Source organism: Molothrus aeneus, chromosome 1, assembly GCF_037042795.1.
Source record: "Molothrus aeneus isolate 106 chromosome 1, BPBGC_Maene_1.0, whole genome shotgun sequence".
Taxonomy (NCBI): domain Eukaryota; kingdom Metazoa; phylum Chordata; class Aves; order Passeriformes; family Icteridae; genus Molothrus; species Molothrus aeneus.
In genome coordinates this window covers 46982094-47005052 of record NC_089646.1, presented here as the reverse complement: position 1 = coordinate 47005052, position 22959 = coordinate 46982094, and the positions used below count along the sequence as shown (strand labels likewise).

General features: G+C 39.7%; 1 protein-coding gene across 3 annotated transcripts in view; it reads right to left on the bottom strand.

Annotated features, from left to right (window-relative positions):
- BMPER (BMP binding endothelial regulator) overlaps positions 1 to 22959 on the bottom strand; it is a 147924-nt gene that overhangs the window by 58915 nt on the left and 66050 nt on the right. For all 3 annotated transcript variants that reach the window (XM_066556478.1, XM_066556469.1, XM_066556487.1), the window contains 5 exons: positions 15227 to 15326; positions 11820 to 11929; positions 11000 to 11140; positions 8641 to 8745; positions 3362 to 3407 (listed from right to left, as the gene is read on the bottom strand). In XM_066556478.1, the coding sequence (XP_066412575.1) occupies positions 3362 to 3407; positions 8641 to 8745; positions 11000 to 11140; positions 11820 to 11929; positions 15227 to 15326 (502 nt within the window). The remainder of the gene's footprint in view (positions 1 to 3361; positions 3408 to 8640; positions 8746 to 10999; positions 11141 to 11819; positions 11930 to 15226; positions 15327 to 22959) is intronic.

Sequence of the window (22959 nt, the reverse complement as noted above, 5' to 3'; positions counted from 1 at the left end):
TATGGTCTATTTCATAAATAAAATAGCTATTCCAATTTGTCCAAATACATATTTGTACAGTAGACCATCACAGCTGAAATGGGAGGTAAATCATGAACAGTATTCCAGTATGAATAAATAATTGCAGTCTTTTTGTTGCTGTATTTCTTCATGGAAAGGAAATAACAGAAAAAACAGGGACCTATGTGGTCCTTTAGACCCACTTCCTGCTCTTACAGGTACCCACAATGCATAACCTCACTTTGTTTCTTTTTCTTTTCTGTTCTTTGAAAGTCAGCACTTTTTTCAGTAATTCTATAAAAACATATAAAAAGGATGTTGGACCAAGTGAAAGTACCAACCTCTTACTCCTAAGGTGGGTCCAAATGCCCTTGAATTTGGTTTAGCTCTGTTGATCATTTTGTCAATTAAACAAGCTGTGGAATGATTTGTGATGAACAAAATTTTCTGTCCCAAAAGCAGCCTTTACTGAAATATTAATCATGTGTACTGCACATGTAAACCTAGATGACTGCAGTCCACTTTGAAAAAACTTCATCCACAAAATCTCACAATGACTGGCATAAGATTGTGCTAGGACTATTAATAATGATTAAAGCATATCTACATGATTTTAGTAACAAGTTTTCATCCTGTACTGTAATTTCAGCAAGGCCTATGAATTCTTCTTTGTCAAGAACAAAGATTTTACTTCCACTGCAAGTTCCTATCTATGTCTGAAGTTGAGAGAAGTCTGTTAATGTTATTTGAACCCAGGTTTAGTTTTTTCTTATTTTTAATATGAAAATGACCTTGGTCTAACATAGGATTACTAATTTATGGAATTGACGTCAGTGGTGATTTTTCTAAATCAAGCCCAAAAGAGTACATTTCATTACATTTTTTACAGCAGCATAAACTAAACTGTTGAATTTTCCACTGGTATGACCACTGTGTTTAATTAGTGATAACTGTACGCCAGCCATGGAGCTTAAAAAGCAACATGCCAAAACTAACTATAGTTAACTTCAGCAACAGTAGACAAAAGAGACTCTCCAGACCTTTAGGAGACGAGGTACTTTTTCTCTTTGCAACAAACTGCTTTGAAAATAATCCTTGGATTATTTTTTTTTTCCAGTTTAAAGTGTATCCTTTCACAACATGACTGGTTTTGACCCACTTCATAGAAATTGGCTGCATTTAAACTGTACTCAAAGCTCCCCCATGTACAGTATGTTCTTGTACCTCCCTATGTTGTTTTTACATTGGAAAATTAATATCGGCTGGAGCACCAGAAATGTTTGGTGTGTTAGTATTTGGAGACAGGATCAGGATCAACATGAGCGAGTGGGTGAGAGGGAAGGGGCTGTGTGTACATCTTATCAGAAACTGGCTGAATTAGCAAAGTTTCCAATCAGATGGAATGTCAGATGATAGTCGTGATGAGATTTAGAGCACTTCTGCTGCAAAGGTGGAATTGATTCTTTGCAAATGGTGAATGTTAAAATACCAATGTTAAAACAGCTAGTGGTAGCCACCACTGCTGTATGACACTGGGTATTTAAGCTCCTTGCTCACATTCTCTGTAAAAGCCAAGAATGCCCTGTTAATCATGAAAGTTTGGAACCAGCTCTTCTCCAAGTACTGAATGGGTCCATAGTGAGATAACTGTAAAGAAAAGACCCCTCTATTTCATGTGCAATGGTGGAGCATGGGGCAGTGAGACAGGATGAGCCTCTTAGGCTCCAGCACAGGCAGTCCAATGCATATAGGACCCTTAACACCCTTGATCCCTCACCATAAGGGAACAAGGTTGTTTATCCTGAGGGGAGACCTAATAGCAGGCTACCAGGGGAAAGAGGTCACTGGGAAGATGAAGCCAGGCTCTTTACAGATCTGCATGGCCTGAGGACAAGTAATAATGATCTCTCCTTAATTTCACATGTTTGTAGTCATGAGAATTTCCTTCTTATATCACCAAGAAGTTTTGAGATTTTAGGTAACCTGGCTCCTAGATAAGTTATTTAAACTTTGAAGAATTACGATTTTTTGCCTCCTTCTCCCATGAAACAATTATCACAAGTCATCACTCTCTGACAGCATTTCTGAAGGAGTCACTGTACTGTCTTCTTTTGAACCTCTTACAGCAGAGGGTCTCCTGTGCTTTGACGGAATGGCTGGCCCCACTCTTTTCCTCCCCTCTCAAGTTACAGAAGAACACAGGAAGAACACGCAATAAAGGTTAAATGAGACTGAAACAAAAAAAAGAGGCAAGATAGAGATTGATAAATTCATGACATGGTATGTCATATCTGAGCAAAGGTCTATGCAAATTTCTTCTGCTGTGCAACTGAGCTAACATGAAATCAACTGCTAGTCAGTTGAATCCTCTTTTACTTCTTCCTCTGCTCAGTATTATTTCAAGTGTTTCTGAGTGTGTTGTCCCTTGCATTTGCTCTCATTTTGATAATGAAGACTTGCAAGCTAGATGTATTTTATCCCAAGATACACGTTTCAAACTAATTGAGCCACAGAGTGAAAAAACAGATATTTAGGACATGGGATTTGTGCAATTCAAGAGAACCCAGAACTGAGTTGAACAGCAAAAACATTTGATTTTAGACAAAAGAAGAGGAACATTTTCTCCTTTCAAAAGCCTTCTCGTAGGTCATAAAACCCCATTTTAGCAGTCTGTCCCTATTTGGTAAAATACTTAAGTATGTACTGAAGGAAATACGTAATGGTATCTTGTTAACTTCAGCTCTCCCTGTTGAGTTAAATAGAACAAACTTAAAGATAAGTATTTCTGTAAGTCCTTTGCTGACTAGGAGGGTGATATTGCAATTTAATGATCATTCCTAAAGAGAGGAGTAAAGGGATAAGAATGTAAGAGTTTAACTAAGCATCATAAACAAAGAAGAATAGTTTTCTATTCTACGTTCCACTGCTGCCCCAGACTGTGTCTCAGATTTCTGCACACCTTTTTTAACTCTCACAAATCATCTGCAAAGGTGTGATTATATATGCACATAGCTGGACTGTTAGTTACAGGTGTAAAATATACCCAAGTCCTAAAAGTTATAACTCTATTCATTTTCTTGTTTTATTGCCTACAAATGCCACAGACCAACCATATCTTTCAAAATGCAGCACCTCAGATTTGAAAAAAAAAGCATCATTTTGAAAAAGAAAATAAAAACAAAATACCTAGACATTTTATTTTAAAATTACAGATTTATAGAAGGCAAAATCCATTGCTAAAAATAATCATTTGCCCTTTAGCTGCCTCTAATAAGAAGGCAGAAAAGCAAGCATACTTCTATATATTTATTTTCTCAGAAAGAATAAAAAAGAATTTAAAGAATGTGAAGAAATGACTTACTTTCAGTGCAAATCGGACAGCATCCTTTTCTGTTCAGGATTTTACCCTAATTGGGAGAAAGACAGGCTGTTTTAATGAGAGAGTTCTTGCAGCAATGACTGTGTCATGTTGTAAGACTGGATAAGCCTTTGAAAATAATTCAAGTTGTGTTTGAACTCAGTGCCCTGGTTACAACTTCAAATATCAGGTGCTAAAAACAGACAGAGCTATTCAACAAGCTTCCTGGCAGTCTTATAAGAAATGAAATACTAAAAGGGTTCTCTGTTACCATTTTTCTCTTTAGAGAGTGTGAGAGAATTTTAGACTTGCACAGATAGCTAAAGCAGTTACTGGGTTAACAAGATCACTACCTTTTCTCCCACCTTCCCAAAATATATACCTTTCCTATGAGTTCAAGGAAGGGGCGGAAGGAAGTGGCAGAAGGAAGGCAGGCAGGAAGGAAGGAAGGCAGACAGGAAGGAAGGAAAGCAGGAAGGCAGGCAGGCAGGCAGGAAGGAAGGAAGGAAGGAACTTGGTCAATTCTACTTCTGGTTGTACCTTATACAAGGCTGACTAGGCAGGAGGCATGCCTCTGTGTATATACATTCATGTTCCTTTTCAGTCTTCATGAGTTTAAAAGATATTTTATCTGATTTTACTTAAATTACCTAAAGTCAATCAGCAAGCTATCAGAGAAGCCTGAAAAAATTCAGACTGAACAATGGGTTTTTCCAAGCAAAAGCTGGTGTTGGTTATAACAGAATGTACAGTGACATTGGAGCTCACCCATATTCCCACAGAGGGACTGAAGAGGTATATGGAGCTGTGCTGTTCCCCTTTGCCCTGCCCCTGACCCTTTGCCCACAGCAGCTGAACACAGAGGAAGTCCCCTCTGTGTGACCACTGCTCCTATTCCCACCAAGTAGGCGAGCAAGGTGAGGACAGCAAGAGCAAGCAAATGGAGCTGTGTTGTGCTGCCCACTAAACAGTATAGAAAACTTGTGAAAACAGACAAAAAATTGGTGACAGGTATATGCAAAGAGTGGGGAAATGAGCACAGGCAGCCCTATTGCTGTCTGCTTTGTTTTCTGCCTACAGTGCTGCCAAGCTTTGACAAGGTGCACGGGGAGGCATGAACTCAAAGTATCTTCTAGTAAACTGGAGTGGAGCATGTTCAATCCTACTCTTGCTTAACGTACACACATGGCATGAATGAATCCTTGGTCTTGAATGCACTTGGGCACATCATCCACAGGGCAAGCTTGTCGATGAATATGCAACTTCATGTGAACAGACTTGAGACACACCTGGACTTCAGAAAAGGGCTGGATCAGAGTTGCACTGGCAGAGTGAGCAGCACTTAAATTTTTGTGTGACTCCCAGGTCCCTGGGCAAAGAGAATAGCTGAGGACCAGGCTGGAACAGGGAGGCCTACCAAGCAGCTGCTAGAACAGAACCCCTTAAAGGTGGAACCCTTAAAACCACATAGAAAAACCACATGGAAATAGCAACACATACTTGTAGGAATGGAGACATGCAGCTGAATGCCACACACCGCACTACACAGCCTTACCTCTCTGTTTCAATAAAAGAGCTGAAATCATCAGCCGAGCTGGAAGTGGCAAGAATTCAAGTGAAATTGAAATCTCCAAGGCAGCCTGCTGAGGCTGGTTACTTGAGCCACCATGTTGGCCCGAGATCCTGTTTTTGTCTTGTAGAATAAGGAAACCCATTATTGCTAACATGTGCTGCAAGAGTTCGTTAGCATTGAGGGTTCCCTTAGGAGTGGGCTAAGTGATGTGATCCCATTTTTCCCTATGAATATTTATAAGCAGACCACATTTGAGTCTATTTATTTTCAGGGATTTTTCTTCCTTTTTATGGGGTTTTCAATTTTGTGTCTGAGGTTTTCATTTTCTATTTTTTTTAAGGCAAGACTAATTGCTGGGGGAAAGGGGGTTGTTTGGTTGTGCAATAGGAACAGCTGTTGTTTTTTTGTGCCTCATTTGGCACTAAAGTAAAAACAGCAACTTTTTGTTTGCAATAATAACAGATGTGTATAACATTATATGCAGTCTGTTCTAGAGATGGAAGAACGTGTTCTGAATTAATTTACAGCTCACTTGAAGTTCACAGGTTCAAAATTTACCCACAGACTCAAACCCTGCAAATGTCTTCACCTGCCATGAATTTAATTCTATTAACTTTTGCACAGCCTTGGAGCTCAGAAAAGGTTATATGCTGTAAAATTCAGCAATCTCTCCTCTAGCACTACAAAAAGAGACATGTTCACAACCACTGATCATTACCACAGACTTAAGATGTTAGTGAGGAATGCAAAGGCATAAGGAGAGCAGGCAAGGTGACAAATTATAAGGATGGGTAATAGAAAGGAGATGGCACAAGACAAGGAACAGACTAGAGCAGAGCTAGGGCAAGTAAATAGTGAATTCAGTAAGAAGTCTAAAGGATCTCTGAAACTCAGTCTTGCCAAATGTTGAGATTGTTCCCTTTCTATAAAGTATTTAAGCATGTGTTTAAGTTTCAGCACACATGGAGGGCCTACTAACTTCAGCAGAAATGGACACATGCTTAATAGCTTTGCTGAATGGGGGCCTGTATGCATCACACCTTGCAGGCTGGCACTCCAGGTAACTTGAGAGAGGAAATATCTGTGTGGAGTCAGTGGTCAGAGAGCAACAAAAAGAAACCACAAGCCACAAGGCTCTAGAATGCCAAGGAGGACCAATCTTACTATAAGTCTAAGAGGAGGGACTAAATTTGAAAAATATATTGCCTCCACAGCAGATGAAAAGAATCTAAGACATTTCCTGCAATGGCTGATATGGGATTAAATGCTTCAAAAAGAAAATAACAAAAGAAAGAAATTTTTGTCTAGCACTATCAAGAAAACTAAAGAAATGGCAGAAACAGTCTTAAAAAATATGTCAGCCTGCAACCAATAGATTGAATAATACAAATAGTTATGCAGTATCAGAAATTTCTGCAGAACTACCACTTTGAAACCCACACATTCAAGAAATAATTGGTCAAAATTTGTTATTATAAATAAAATAAAATAAAATTCTACGATCAAAAAAACCCACCCACAATATCATGCAAAGAGTATTAAGACTGCATGGTAAAGTATTTAAGTCAAGGAATAATATTCTAAATTCTTTTTGAATCTTCAATCCTTTCACACTCAATTGTCTGTATAATAATATACGTTTAATGAGATAACGTCATGTTGCCTGATACCTAAGGGACACTAAACCACATTTTATTCGACAGCAGTCTTCAACAGTCAGTAGAGACTGCTTACTGTCAAAAATATTGTGAAGAGAGAAAAGGAGTGGACACACCTACAGTTTGCAGAGACAGCAGCACAACTCTATGCATGATATTCAGACTGTCAGTATCAGAACCACAAATATATCTTTAGCTTGAAAAATGTGGTGTGTTTAAGTGATATTTATAGATTTATGACAGAAAGTCTCATCAAAGATAGTGGAGCAGAGATGAAAAGTAAAAGATTTAAATCAATTAGCATACATTATTTGCTTTAAAACTACTTGGTACCCACTTGGAATAGGAAAATAAATCTTACTCTAGAGTTTACATTCTTTCTCCTACTTCTCCTTCCAGTTTAGCTTGGAAGAGCAGAAATGCAATGTGTTCCTGTGGAGGAGGGTTGGTTTGCTTGCAGCTTGCATTTTAAGGTGGGGACATGGCTGACTGGTTATATACTGGGGGGAATGGTGCTGCAGGGTAACAAAGCTGGTCCTTCCAGCCCTAAGGAACCAGACCTTGTTTGCGGACTCATCTCAGAGGTCGGGGCAGTTTAGGACTTCACATTAGCCTTGGAGCAGGTTCTATTGCAGCATTGAATGAGTTTGTCAGTCTCACTTCCATGCTGCAACACTGTCAGTGGTGAATTTTTACCAACCACTACTTTCATTTTAGAAGCCACTTCAACTGATCATCTCAATGCTCAAATTTATATACAGATACAGCTGAAGCAAGGCACTTAACTGAAGATCTCTATTAAGTCATATTAGCTACTTGATCTCAGAAGCACCTTAAAAATTTAAAATGCATCAGCACAAGGAAAATATAAATGCAATGCAGTGTGTATGAGACCTGAAGAGCCCAAGGTCTCACTTCCTGCTTACACTGTGAATGGCATGAAGTTAGCAAACTTTACTGCCATGTGCCATATAACATTCCCAGAAGAACAGCTCTATTTGTTCACACTTTCTGATGTGCATGCAGCATCTTGTGTGAGGCCCATTAAGAGGAGAACTGCCCTCTGCAGTGAGTGCCAGAGTGACAGGAAAAGGACATTCCCTCTTCTGAGGATCTTGAAGCCCACTGTCACACCAGAATGGGAGGTGCCAAGGACAGGCTCTTTATTATACCACCGCTTCTGTCAAAGGTTTACACATATAAAGTTGTACAAACTAAGAGTTTTTAATTTAAAAATTTTATATTTAGGTGTCTGTGATTCACATTTTCCCCACTGTCTTCCAGGATCGAGAAGGAAACACTGAGAAGGTGTAATGCTAACAACTTTGCTCTCTCTTCTACAGTTTTGCTCAAAGATCTGCCCCTACATGAGGTGCTATTTAGAGCTCCATCTTGTGACAGCTTGAGCCATAAGACCAAAATCATTTGTTGGTGTCAGAAATCCAAGAAACAAAGTCTGATTTTAGCTCAGGGTTTCAAGTAAAGCTAATTTTTGATGCCATTAAGTTACAATTACAGCATTCTTTGGGTTCACTTCAGACTTTCAAATAAAAAATACCCAGGCCACAACCTTAGTGAAAGCAGCATGGTTTGGTTGAACTAATTTTCTTCAATTTGTCTAATTTACATTTTCAACCAAGTATTAAGCCTCATATCTCATATGCACTGAGAAATGCAAATACAGCAACATCCTATGGCTTGCCTTAACAATATACACACTACTGAAATATTAACACAGTCACCTCACCACTCTATAAAATTATTAAATAAAAGTCAAAAAAACTATTCCAATACAGATACTTGGGACAGAGAGGGTTAAAGGAGAAGGAGAGGAGGAGCACAGAGTCTTCAGAGCAAGGACAGAGGCAGGAAGACCAGATTCAGGATAACAGTAGCGCATTTGGGGAATGCCAACCTAAATTAACATTCCAGATTATCCCTTCTTTCCAAACAGCACTCCCCACTGCCATGCACACACTTCCAAGAAACACTGGAAAAGATAATGTTGGAGCAGAAAAGACAAGAAAGCACAGTTCTTTTAAAAAACTCACATGAGGACAGCTGCTGACTGGAATGCACTGTTTCTTGCGACACTCTGTCTTGCCTTTCACACAAGCACAGATGGTGCAGTTCACAGAAGACCATATCTCTCCATCCTGCAAGAGGGAACATGATATAGTATCAGCTGGGGTGGCAACAAGAAGCTATTTCAGCAATGCATCATTGCTCAAGAAAGGATGAATTTCCCTGTTGGCATTGTCTCATTGTTTAGTCTAAATTATTTTGAGGTGTCTGTCCATGGCCAGTTGGATTCAAGACAGAGATCAAATTCAGCCAGGTTTTCTTCCCGTTGGCCTTTTTGGTAAGAAATTCATTTTTCCAAAGCTAACCAAATCGCATTTGCACTTTTCAACAGTGCCCTGATTATTTGCATTGTTTTCTCTCCAATAAGAGTCTGAGTTGTGATCACACCTACCACAAATTTTCAAGTTCACATAATTAGAAAAACCTGATTCAGTGGGTTGAGTGATGTCTTTAAGTTGTTGCACATGAAAATATTTGATAAGATGTCAGTAGACAGTGAATTTATTCCCATATGTAGTAGCATCATTTCAACATAAGGCAGGAATGGTCAAATAATTCTAATTTAGATTACTTCGGCACTTTCACAGATATTTAATCTGCTAAACATCTGAAAATATTTAGAAAAGATACAGTGCTGAATCTCTCAAAAGCAGAGCAGGTAAGACAGCCTATGTATAGCTATGAAAATATGAAGTGCAGAGCATAATATACCTTGTGGTCTTGTCCCCACTTGGGATGAATTGCATGTGGAACTGCCCTGGCTCCTTTTTACATGGTGTTGCCTCTGCCAAGTGTGGTTCCTAAAACATTCTGTCCCACCCACTTACAGTCTAATGCTAGTCCACTTAGAGCCAAACTGTGCATGTTTTCTGTTTACAGGGCTGCTGGGAAGGAAGGGTGAGGATAGACCTGACAGGAACAGGCAGTTCAACAAGACAGCTGTGAATAATTATGTGCCCACCTCAACATGATGTTCTGACCAGAAACAGGCTACATCTGAAATGCCAAGGAGGCTAACTTATTCAGCTCAGCTTGCTTCATCAAAGGCTGTCTTTCTCCTGTTTTTTGTTTCTAGGGCATGTTTCTATTGCCTGGTGTTTTTGATGTTCTTCAGTCTCTAACGACCACTCACCAGGCATCCGCCAAGGTACCAGAATATATCACAGCTGACTGCATGCAGCTGCCCTGAATTTTTGTCTTACAGCTGGTTTTGCACAGGAGTGCAAAAGCACATTTGCTGTAGCCATTCTACCTGTGTTAGACCATTGACTTCAACAGAGCAACACTGAATTTACTTTTTTGCACACAAGACCAGAAATGGATGTACTGTCTCGTTATTTTTTCACACTCCATATAATATTAGTAATATAATAAAATCTTCACAAGAAGCAGAATATTTTAGTTGGGTGCCTAAGAAGTAGGCATTTGTTCGTGAAGCACAATGGCGCCAGTGTGGAAGTGCCAATCAGATGGAGCATAGTCTCAGAGTACAGTAGGTTCACATGTAATTTCCAGAATAAACACTTCTGCTATGTACACAAAAGATGGAATAAATGGGAAGCAATTCTGGCTGAGCAAACCAAGTATTCACACAGGACTTAACATTTGATCTGATTCAAGGGTCTCTTAATTCACAGATGGCCCATGAGGTGACAGAATCTTTTTCTGACACAGTGTGAAAAAAAGCTGCACCACTTGGAAAAACAAATGGGGTCTCAAGAACAGCAGAAGTGTTCTGCAGGGAATCCCATGTGATTTGAATACACTGGGTGAGAGTGCAGTAGGTAACAGTTATCACATGGCTACCCCAGTATTAGATGTCAGGGGTGCTGTCCTTAGCAGAGACGTGCAATGTAGTAAATCAAGTAACTTTCAGCCAAAATGAACTTCACAAAGCTCCTGTTGGCTCAGTTATGGAAAAGACTCTTTGGCACAGCCAATAACGCCTACATACCACTGAGAATATCTTTTCCATGAGTATCAGTGTTTGTTTGGGAAAGCAGAGCATTAGTATCTCTTACTAAAAATGCATCAATTGTCATGAAATAGCAGTTTGAACTAGATCTACATACAGAAGGGGAGACCACATGTAACATTCAAGGAGGAATTAATTTTTAAATGTTGACTATCAGCAGAATTTACGCAAACTCAGAAAAAAATAAACAGATGGCAAATTTTGCAAAGCTTTGCCTCTGAGTTGTTCCATCATCAATGAGGATGGTGAGGATTCTGCTAAAAACAAACCACAATACTAATTTACAGCAAACTCATGCTATATTGGCTGTTGAAATGGCACCTATCCTTAAGCCATTCCTGAAACCTTACCTGGAAGATCTTATTGCCAAACTTGCACACTTTCACCTCCTCAGGAGAGATGTATGAGACACACTCCTTGCAGCAGTGGTCTTTGTTTTTATTGCATTCACCAGGAAGTAAGCACCTCTTCTTACATATCACTGTTGAATCCTAGGTACAAGGGTGAAAGGAAATCATAAAATTGTCACCAAGATGTTTGTGCTTCTGTGTGTCCTTATATATTTCTGCTTGCTCAGTCATTGCATCCACCCAAGCTACAGGCCAGTTGCTTGGAATAGGTCAGCTGAGAGAAAATAAATATTATTTATAGATGTTATTAATATATATAGATATATATTATAGATATTTATTTATATTATAAATATTCTTTAAAGGGAATCTTTCATGGTCTGTGAAGCTAAAGCCCAGCTTCTAATTCTGTTGGCCTGCAAAATCTCACTGATTTGGTGTCACTTTCAATTTTTTGCCTTGGTAAAAAAGTGCAAGTTGTTGCAGTCATGTTAGGGAACTAAATAAAAAACACTGACCTTCAGCAGAAACATGGTAATTCATCATTTAGAAACTCCTCTTCTAATGCAGTATTAAAGATGACCACATAATCTGAACAACTTTATTTTGCATCACACAGGGTGAGGCATCATGTCCCAGCTCAGGGAGCCAGTAACGTTTTAAACTTTCCTAGCACAACTGCAAGTGCTCTTCAGATCAGATTCTTTGAGACCACACAAGATGCCAAAGAACAGTATCATGCTTACAATTCCACAGCCCTACAAATTACTGCTAAGCCAGACAACCATCAGCACACAATATCCAAGCACTATGGACTTACCTTGCATGTACACACTGTGCAGTTGTCATACATAAATGAGGAACCATTATCATACACGTTGCTGTGAAAGAGGCAGCTTCCAAATGGGAGGTCAAACACCTTCCTCTGTCCTGAATATAAATAAACAGTAACAGAAACAAAATGTGGTTGAAAATATGCCACATTGTCAACAAAAATAGTAGGGCTTATTGTCACCAGACCAAATTTATGTGCAGTGTGTCATTTGCTATGTGTTTCCACTTCAGTGTGAAAAAAATATGTACTTTTAACAGTTCACTATTCTTTTAGTACACATTCATCTCTACAAATTCAACTGTGGGATGGAATATAAATTATTTATAGCATGTTTATATAGGAAAAATCTTTCTTATCCTTCTCATCATAAAGTGCACAGTGCAACTAAAGGAATAAAAAGTAAGCACTGCAAACTCTTAAGGTAGGTAACTTAAACTAGTTTAAACAGTCTTTGACTTAAAGCAATAACTTATCAAATAGCGCAGTCTTAATTCTTTTAGCATATCTGTCTCAGGGGTTCACAGCAGCCAAGCTAGATCAACTCAGTGACACTGATCCAAAAAAGAAAATCATAGGTGTTGTCCCATCTCATTAAGATAGGGTTTTGTACCATGTGTTCACACAAGGCTGCAAGAAATACAGGAATTTGCATCATTTATGAAGAGAATGAAGGCAACACAAGATATTTAGTCTCCATAATCTGCAAACTATTTGGGTTCCATGGGAGGGACGCAAGGGTTTGGGGCACTCAACAGGGAAGGCAGCACCAAAATCAAATCCTTCCTGAAGTTGTGCAATCCCACAGCACTTTCAGATCCAAGTTACAATCGTTTGCATTCCTGTAAGCTTCTCTTATTCCTCAGCTTCTTTCCCAGTAAGTTAGTTTAAAAAGGAGAGCATTATAGTACATACACATGAGCTCTTCAGAAAAACACTACACTTATCTTTCTAATTTTGAATTGCCTTGCTTACTTTTGGAGGCAGTCAATTAATAAGTTCTTTTATGAGTGGTTGTCAATCTCTTACCTTTTAATTTCTGAGGTCTAATGTTTAATAGGCATCAAATCCAAAGTAGGGAATGCCCACTCTAAGTACATACTAGAAGTACTAAGTACTAGGCCAATATTTTAGCTTTCAAACCATAGGGCTTGGCACATGGTAATTCCTTCCTTTTTCAGTAATTCTTGATAAATGTAGAGCATCATAAAAAAAGTTCCATTTTCCTCTCAGATATAAGTGAACAAAAGGATAAGTACACAGCAAACTTCATTGGATTTACCTTCAGTTTTTACAAATTGAATGTTAAGCAAAAGTTATTAAATAATTGCTTTTGTTCAGTTAGACACCATTTAAACATCACTCTCATGCAAATTAGCTACTTGGAATTAATCTGTGCTTGCATAGCCAGCTTTCCTTTCACTGGATGTGTGTCTTTCTCGAGAGGTTTAATTTCTCTTGCAGAACTGACATAAGGAATCAGTTGAGGATGCTCAGCAGCGCTAAAAGGAACTGCTCTACATCCATGCACTACTTAGGGGCAAAGCCATGCCATAGTCCTGCCTGTAACAACACTTCTGCTGCTCTCTGTGGGGCCAGGACTTCAATTGCAGAGCTTGTGTCAGCAAGTGAACAAAAGTCCAGTTCTCTCCCACACCCTATTGCCATGCCTTGCAAACCACTCAGCACAATTCTGGGTGGCCAGCCCAGTTCAAATAGTTGGTTAAAAACCACTGTCAAAGGAGGCATCACTTTAAAAGATGTGGTGATGAAGATATTGGCTTAATGGTTGTCTTTGCTGGCTCATAACCACTAGTTAAACTATTAATTCAAGTCCCAGTAGAGTCCACAGCACTCTTCTAAGCTATGTATGCTGAATATCAGGAATTCAATTGTAGGGAGGTCTTCCACATGATACTTTAAAAACCATGCCTCAGCATCCCTGGAAACTTTTCTCTTTCCCAGCTGCCATGCAGTGTGTTACTCATCCCTTGGCTTTACCTCCCCACCAAAACTTTTAACACTTTCCTGTAAATAGACATAATCTATTCCCAGGTATACTAAATACTTTAGAGTAAAAACCACATAAAATTAAATTCATTATTATTACTGAATTTGTTTAAATTTGGAGGGAAAAAAGAAATTGTAGAAAGATCCCCTTGAAGGAGTCAAAAATTAGTCAAACTGCAGTCAAAGGCTGCAGTTTGAATGCCTAGTTCAAGGAGGGGAAAGTTCAGTCAGGAAAAGCATGGGGAGGAGAGGACAAGGAGAGTTTTCAGAAGGAAAGAAAAAATGTCCTCAGCCAAAACAGAAGCTCAGCATTTGGACTGTTCTCTCCATTTCATTCCTCTACTGCATTACTCTCTGGTACTGTGGTTGAATGTTCCAGGCAGACATTCATTTACCTGTAGCGCTTCTCAATTAGCAAATAAATAAATTCAGGTTTGTTTCAAGCAGTCAAAAATGTTAAGTATTATCAGAACTCAGAACTCTATATAGCTCTACTGGCTCCAAGGCCAGATATCTCTATATCCCTAACCTAGATCTGCTAAGAGATTTCAGATATAGTCAAAACTACAAAAAGTTTCCATTGAAGAACTGGGAATAATTGGCTCTGAATTTTTTCCAAACCTAGTTATAACCTCATAGACCAAACTAAAGTCAATTTAATTGGTAGGATGCAAGCACTCCTTGTTTATGAAATAGATGGAATATTAACACGTGGGATCTGTGGACAAAGTGAGAACAAAACAAGGCAGTGCCTTATTTTGTCACTGCCTTGGTTATCATGACCTGGAAGAACCAGCCCTTCTTAGAGGCCTATGACTCACACCTTTAAAATGTGTTGGAAGGACATAATTTAAAATATTCCTGGATGACAATGTGATTCCACCTTCAGAAGGCAATCCTGAGATGGACTCCTGGATCTGTGGTATCTCTGACAATAAGTTCTAAAAATGCAGAAGTTCAGAAGTTTCCTCTGACCTGGATTTCCTCAAATCTAAGAATGCAAATGCTCACTTAAGTGATTATATGCAATGATGAGGCCTTTTCCTTGTGGCAACCCCAAAGAAGTGAAGTGGCACTTCCTCCCACCTCAACCTCCTTTGTAAAATATATAATGAAGCTGGAAATCATCCCTGTATTTGTTCTTCTAAGCAAGGCAACTGGTCTATGTTCAAATGCTCTTCTGCAGCTGCTTGCTTAGTACCACCCACCACAACCCTAACACTGACCCTGAGTACCTGTTCAAAATCTGTGGATTATAAACTCTGAGCAATAGAGTCTCTTTCAACTTCTGGAATTTACCAGCATTGTGAAATACTGGTTTGAAAGATGTTATGTACAAACATATTGTATTAATTACAAAATTCCTAGGGGAAAAAACCACTCACCTAAGCATTTGGGGCAACACTGTCCAGCAGGAATGTGACTGAGGTGCTGGGGACACGAAAGAATGGGGCAGACTTCTTGGATACACTGTGTCCTGCCACCCTGAATGAAAATAGGCTTCATTAGGAAAAAAGTAAAGCAAAATATCAAGTAAATGTGCACACACACACACACACACACACACAAAAGCAGGCAACAAGGTCTTGAAAAGCCTTACTGAAGCCGTATTTGCCAACAGAAATTTCTGCTTGCATCAGGCATACAGGACATGTAAACTGTCCTTCAAGACTTTCTATATTGCTTGCAGAGACCTTGGATTACCAATATTTTTTTTCAATCTCTCAAACAACAAATGCAGTAATTGAAGAAACAGTGTCTTTTTATCTTATTTCTTGGTGTGGATATGATAAAACCAGGCAAAATAAAATCATTATCCATGAACACTTCCGAATGTTCCAAAAAGTTATTGAGCAATTTTTTATATTACTCTTCATCTCCTGTGTTGTGCCCTTCTAGGCTTGTCTGGGACAGGGATTAAGTGCTGAAGCAAGATGAGAGCAGGTGTTCTTCCACTATGTCTGTGACCTCAGAAGCCAAAATCACTTAAGAAAGCACATTCTTGTTAGCCTCCAAGGCCAACTATGCAAAGCCAAAAGGTCTGCTTTGTTCAGAGGACTGAAAACCAAGTGGGTATATGAAATTTTGGGAAAGAATGAGGGAAAAAAAAAAGAAAAAGAAAAAAAAAGAAAGCAAACTAGACTGGATATATCCTGGTATATCAATGAATACCAGAAACAGAGGCAAAGACAAAAGCACAGAAAATGTATCAAAGATTGAGTCACTTAAAAGAGATCCTATTTCTCATTCTGCTCTGTCGTCTGATTACTACATCGTGCCTTCAGAATACTGTGTTTAGCTCTAGACCCTCTACCAACATGTGCTCCATATGCCTGTGAGAGGTCCAGGTTGCCCAACTTTAAAAATCAGTTCACCTTTTTCTCAGCAAGGAAAGTCAGGTTTTTTCATCTAGTTGTCTTGCCTTATTTATCACTCAGAGCTGCAGGCTCATCCCAGCACTAAGCATTGCATTCCTGATGCTGTGATTGAAGGCTTATGAACAGTATCCTCCAACCTACATGCTGAATGGCTCTTGGGGCTCCCCAGGGAGAGATGGAAAAAGCCATTCATTTTGAAGAGCCCTGTGCCTGAAATGATGGCATACCACTCCACTCCTAATGGCCTCCATGAATCATGTAAAAGCTTTTACATATAGGCAGACCCACTGTTGCACAGAAAATAACATACTGACTGTACCCCCATTCTATAATAAGTTTTCAGGCATTGAAGTCTACCTGTCCCATGGGGCTACCAAAGCATCCTGAGTGCACATGGCTGAGGACTGCTCGTAATTCTTTCACTGCAGCACGCAGAAACACAGAGCTTATTGTAGACTGAAACGACTGGTCTAAATTAAGGGTCAGACCAGAAACTTGACAAAACTAAATTAATTCTTTAGTGATGTTCCTTAGTATGCTTAGGGAATAGCTCTGTGAGAAGAGACACAGGTGCAGAATGAAAGAAAAAAACAAAGAAGGGCTCTCTGAAGTAGTGCTGTGATTCACCCCAGGGAAAAAGGCTACAAGAAGCCAAAGTTCAAACTTCGGTGACAATCCAGCAAAAGGGAAAGCAGGGCATGGATGTCTCAGCCAGACTGGTGACAGGATCAGGGATATATCCATGGAAGATAATGAGGAAAGGCTGAGGGAACTGGGACTATTCAGCCTGGAGAAAAGAAGGAAGGATTCAAGGTGACCTAATTGCAGCCTTCAAGTACCAGAAGGGAGCCTGCAAAAAAGATGGAGAGGGAGTGTTTAGAAGAGCACTTAATTCATAGGAAAAGAAGAAATGGCTTTAAACTGAGAGTAGGGTTAAATTGGGTATTAGGAATAAATTTTTTACAGAGAAAATGACAAGACCCTAGAACAGGTTGCCAGGAGAAGTGGTGGGTACTCCATTCCTGAGAGTTCAAGGCCAAATTGGATGGGTCACTAGGCAACCTGGTCTTGTGAAAGGTGTCCCTGAACACAGCAGGGGGATTGTACCTAGATAATCTTTAAGGTCCCTTTCAACTCAAGCTATTCTATGACTCTGTGAAGATAAAGCAATAGTCCAACACATGGTGAGCACAGGTCTTTTCTCGCAATCTTGCTGCCGCATTTAATACTCACATAAGCTGTGGCTCTGCACAACTGCCATGGAGTTGTGCTTCTCTGATAGATTGAATCAAAGCTCAGGCTTAGCACACTATTGAGAGCCTTTGTAGCCTCTTGCATATGTATCTTTATAAATACAAAATGCCATGGATAATGTAAAATAGTTTCTCACTTCAGCCTTTTGTTTATGGCTCCTCCCTTACTTTTTGTACTGGCTCCTCTGCACAAAACTAAGACTAGTTCCACCTGTCTCTTCAACTCATTGCTACTCCTGCTTCCAGCTGGAATGCTGCCTTTTAACACCACACTATTTTCTAACTTGCTGCTGTCCCAGATAGGCTCTCTCATGCTAGTGCAAGTTCAAAAACAGTCTGAAACAAACCAACCCATACCCTTTAAAGTGAGAATAATTCTACCTGCCCTACCAAACTTAGAGAGTTAATTCATTGGGCACTCATTGAATGTTAAAACACACAATATTTCTATTTTCTTAAAAGCCTCAGTCATCATAATTCAAGACTCACAAAGCGTTCAGAATACCTGCTTTCAAAGCAGCTAGTGCAGCCAGTGCTTTAAATTGCATGGAATAGAGGTAGGTAGGAAAAAATGAGTGCAACAAAAGTTCAACAAAAAGCCCAAAATCAATGGAAAAAATAACTCTGGAGAGGAAGAATATTGGCTTTGGATGACCTAAGCTAGGATGGGAATTGTACAGTGAACACCTTTCTTCTTCCACTTCTCAATTGAATCCACAGCTTTTAGCTCACATTTCCTTGTTTGATATCTCCCAGGCAGCCAGAATGCTCCAGGTCAGAAGCAACACCCTCCAGTTGTTCCAGTAAAACCAAATCTGAATTGGAAGCCAGCACAGACCAATAAAGTACAAGTGACATCTGCTTCCTGTGAGAAATGCTATTCAAGATCTAGACAAATAAATCCTTGAGCAATTGTTAACATGAAACTTGAATCAGAGGAGGCTGATGCAGTTCACAGTCTTTTGGAGGTAACAGATTTTGTAGGAAATCTACTGTCTACAAAGAAAAGATTCACTTTCCACCTTGTAGACAAATAAAAACACTTTATCTCCTGCTGCCACCTCATATCTGCAAGACAAACCAAAAGACTCTGAAGCCACAGCTCAGCAGGTGGTGTGACTGAGGTTTCGTCTTGTCCAAGCAGTTTTCTCAAGAGACAGAAGAGAGGGGGAGATGAAAAAGCACTTTCTAATGCTCCCACGAGAGGTCCATCTTTGAGAAAGACAGATAACAAAGCCTTCTTTAAAGGAAAGCATGGAGCTGGTCCATCTAGCCATCCATTCACTTCTGCTCAGCTCCTGCCTCAATTAGGCTATTCTGCTGTTCAATAAGGACACAAGTAACTTGGCAGTGTTGAGAGACACACCCATCCAGGATCCAGGCTATGATTGACTGCTGGACACACTGGATGGAGGACAAAGTGCAATTTCTGGGTAGGCTACCCACATTCCTGGTGCACAGCACATGTGCAGCCTGTGTTCTGGGGCAGACAGAGACAAAAATGTCTGCAAAAAAGACTGCAGGTTGGCAGTCTGTTGTAATTAATCCCCAAGAGCCTTGGGCTTCATCTACCAGGAGGGCAAGAAAGTGATCACCACCAACAGCTTTTCTTCAGCAGATTTTTAAAGCATTCATGAAATCCCAGTAGGACAGAGACTTCCACACTCCCAATTTGTTTGCTACTGATAATGAGCATGTCTAAAGTTAATAATATTTTACATGCATGATTTTTAAGGTTAAAGGTTCACATCATTATTATCAAGAACCAGGTTTCTTGTGGGTATCTCATTTTTCTATTTGACTTTCAGGTTTCATCTCTGTGCTTTAGTGAACCTATAAATCATCTAAAAAAGATTCCTCCTTAGTTTTGCCCTTCGTTCACCTTACACTTGATAAACTTCTCATCCTCTAACAGAAGTAAAATTTCCATTGATTTTGCAGAATATTTTGTCTAAGTACTGACTAGCATGAGGAGTCAGTGGATTGCAAATATTTATTTTTAACTTTCATTCTAGAAGAAGTGTGAAAGGTTTCATTTGCTACTAGTGAGCCTATCTTTACAGGGAAAAAAAAAAAGGAAATATCAAAATAACATTTCTCTCAACTCTGGGATACATATTCCAGACATTAAGAGCAAGGTCAGACACACACTGTAGACTCAGCAGGGTTGTTGTAAGAACTAAGACAGATGTTCAAGGCTGTCTCCAGCTATGAAGAAAGATTTTGCGCCACCAGCATGAAAAAAAACTTTGAAAGTTCAACAGGGTCACTACTGAGCAAGTCTGCCCCATGCCAGTGGCCAGAGAAGCCAAATAAACACCCAACTGTGTGACTGTTTGTCTTCAACTACTCTGCCCCAGTGCAAGTACAGTCACCATGAACATAATAAGAAACATCATTTCTGTGACAACAAAGGCATAAAGGCAATAAATAGACATGTTCCAATTAAGAGACGGATATATTATTTGAGATTTCAATAAAAATGAGTATTACCATTGTGGAATTAAAAAATATTGAGGCATTCCAGGACTCATTTCATTACATCATATTGGCTGATGTGTGTAGGGCTTCCTAGGTGAACTGGACAGTGTGTTGGCTTGCATACACCTACACAGGAGCTCTGACTTATTAACTACTGTGTCATAATAAAGACTTTGATCACCTCCCAAACGTGCACTAAAAACATAAGCCAGGTCAGCAGCATGTACTATGCAAGCATCTCCAAAATGCCTCTAGAATCACATGCCCTGAAAACCCATACCTTGAGTTTACAATCAGATTACAGTCTCTAATGTACCATGTAAGTAGACTTCAGGTACAAAAGGGAGAGGATACTGTACTTAGAATGTGGATTTAATCTGGAAAGGTGTCCTCTCCCAAATCAGATGAAAGGCACTCCACTTGTAAGAATGCTGGTGCATCACGGGGTGGACAGCCTCTGGAAATAACTTCACCCCTACACAATATTTCAGGGCCCCTGAAACAGCCATGTCATGCACAGTGAGAGTTCTCTGGAAGGGTCACAGGAGATAGAAGGCTTTTAGGAAATGAACAAAGTAGCATTACAGTTTGCAGCATAAAAGCAATCAGCACATCAATCAGACAGACAAGCCACAGTTTCCCACATCCCTGCAGCCTGATCTATTGTCAAGATAGGATTTTTAAAATGCCTCTCTAGAAAGCATTGGATAAAATTCAGAATGGGGAGATCTTGAGCTTCAGTTCAAAACAGCAGGTATTTATACTGCAGGTATTTATACTGCATGTGCCAGATTTTTAAACTTTGGATTTAGATCCCAAACCATATTTTCTGAAATATTGCTCCTACGGGAAGGCTTTAGAAAGTGGCCCTGGTGACAGTCTGAAGTGGTGTCTTAAGAACTGCATGTGAAAAAAATGCTCTACAAAGCTCACATTTATGTTAATACCAGGTCATACAGATTGGTGTGGATATAAATAAATCTTCTTAAATGGCATAAAAGTCACCTCAAATCTATACAGATTAGAAATAGTAAGATAAAAGATTCTTGTGAATAAATTACTAAACCAACTCTGGGGCAAAGCAAAGGCACAAATCTTGACATCATTTCAATTTTTAAACTCAGTCTGATGAAAATGCATTCCTTGACACAGCAAAAGAAGCATAAAAAATTCCAGCAATTTTTAGCAGGTAAAAGTTTGACTTCCACCACCTCTCTTTCCATATGCACCCTTATGATACAACTTGTTAGGTGTACAGTCTGTGTCATCAACAAGCTACAAGAGCAAAAAAGTCTGACTACTTGTCTCCAACTAATGTAAATTCATGTCCCTGTGTTCCTAGCAAATTGCAAGTGCAGTTGCAAAGTGTCACAGAGTTAGAAGATCTTGACCTAAAAACCAAGAACCAAGAATTCTCCCTCCTTTGGAAGTTACTGTGTATATTATTGTATCCACCTGCTGAAGAATCAACTACATTAATTCATTAATTAGTTATTTAGGATAGAATGAGGGCTCTAAATACTGTTACATGTTCCAAATTATGTGTTATGTTAACCAAATACAGAGTGTAGAAAGTGACATGCAGGGGCCAAGTCCATCCAGTCTTGCCATCCATTCCAGTTCACAAGAATCACTTTTCCTGGAATTGGTTAGATTAAGAAAATAGATTTCTCTTCTGTAGAGGGAAGAGTGTTGCTGTTTGTTTGCTGAAATATCCCAGCTTCCTCCTAGAGACTGAAGTATGCTCTTCTGGGATATAGCTCTGGCTCTCCATTTGAAATGAGACTGTTGGGGAGCTGCTGGTCCTGCTTCTGCTTCTTTCAAGTTTCACAAAAACATGAATTGCACTGAGTGTCCTGTGGGAGGAGGTGGAAGACCAGGGTATTTACTGCCTTAGGTGAAAGGGACCATTCTGGAATATGAAATTATGGGTTGCACAGTAACTTTCTTTAAGGTATGCGCAGGCAGAGACACTGGTCCTAAATTTCACAGTTGCTGGAACTGGAGAAGGGCTCCTCGGAGAAGGTCACAGCACTCTGCTCTCAGCTGGGGGACAGTGCAAACAGCACTTGGCCAGATTTCTACAGTCTAATAGCACTATGCAGAAGTGTTGCTGGGATGATATTGCATCTGGCTTCACAATCCAGCTGAAATCAAATTGTTTACTGACCCAATAGCCTACTTGCAAAGTAACACAGCTGAACAGCCAGCAGCCCTCTCCCCTCTAGGGCTTCCACACTGAGCTCTTGGCTCTGTTCAAAGTGATGTTGTAAATAGCCCCCTTTCTCTTGAAAGCCCTGAAAGGTTTAATTGTGGTGCATACTTTGTCCCTTTCAGGCTGATTCTTAAGGAAAGAAGGCTTATGCAGGTGGAAACCAGGGACACCTGTAGTTTGTGAATCACTGACCAGCTCCAGCCATAAATGATCAAGGGACTACTCTGAAAAAGGTATATAGAGACAAAAAAGCAAAAATCAAACTGACAGTACAATCTCAAGGACATTAAGTTCCTACAAGTTTTTTTTCAAAGCCAGACTGCTGCAGAGAGGAGAGAGCCCCCAGTTTCTTAGCACGAACTCCAGAAAGCATCCTACAGTGTTAGGCAGCAGCTGGCCTTCCAGCCAGCATCTCCCTGATCTTCTGCCTTTCATTCAGTGCTTGTGTCAGGGAGGTGTTGGAAAAAAACCCAGATTTTTGCAGATAGGACAGATCAAGTGCCACACATCTATAGAAATAAATCTTTGCTGCTTCTGCTGTTCTGGGAACATAATCTATTCCTAGGTTAACAGGAACAGTGGTACACAAGACAGGTCTGTGTCCCACAGCTAATGAAATTTTCCCATGAGATGAGGCATTTTTCTTTATGCCATTCCTGTGTTGGTGTTTTATTCCCAGTACCTACAAGGATTCATGATACCTGTGTTCCAGACTGGCCATCAACTATCCTAAGTGCTGGATGCTTTCAGATGCAGTCCATGTATTTGTTCTGCTGTAAGAGCCGTTATTT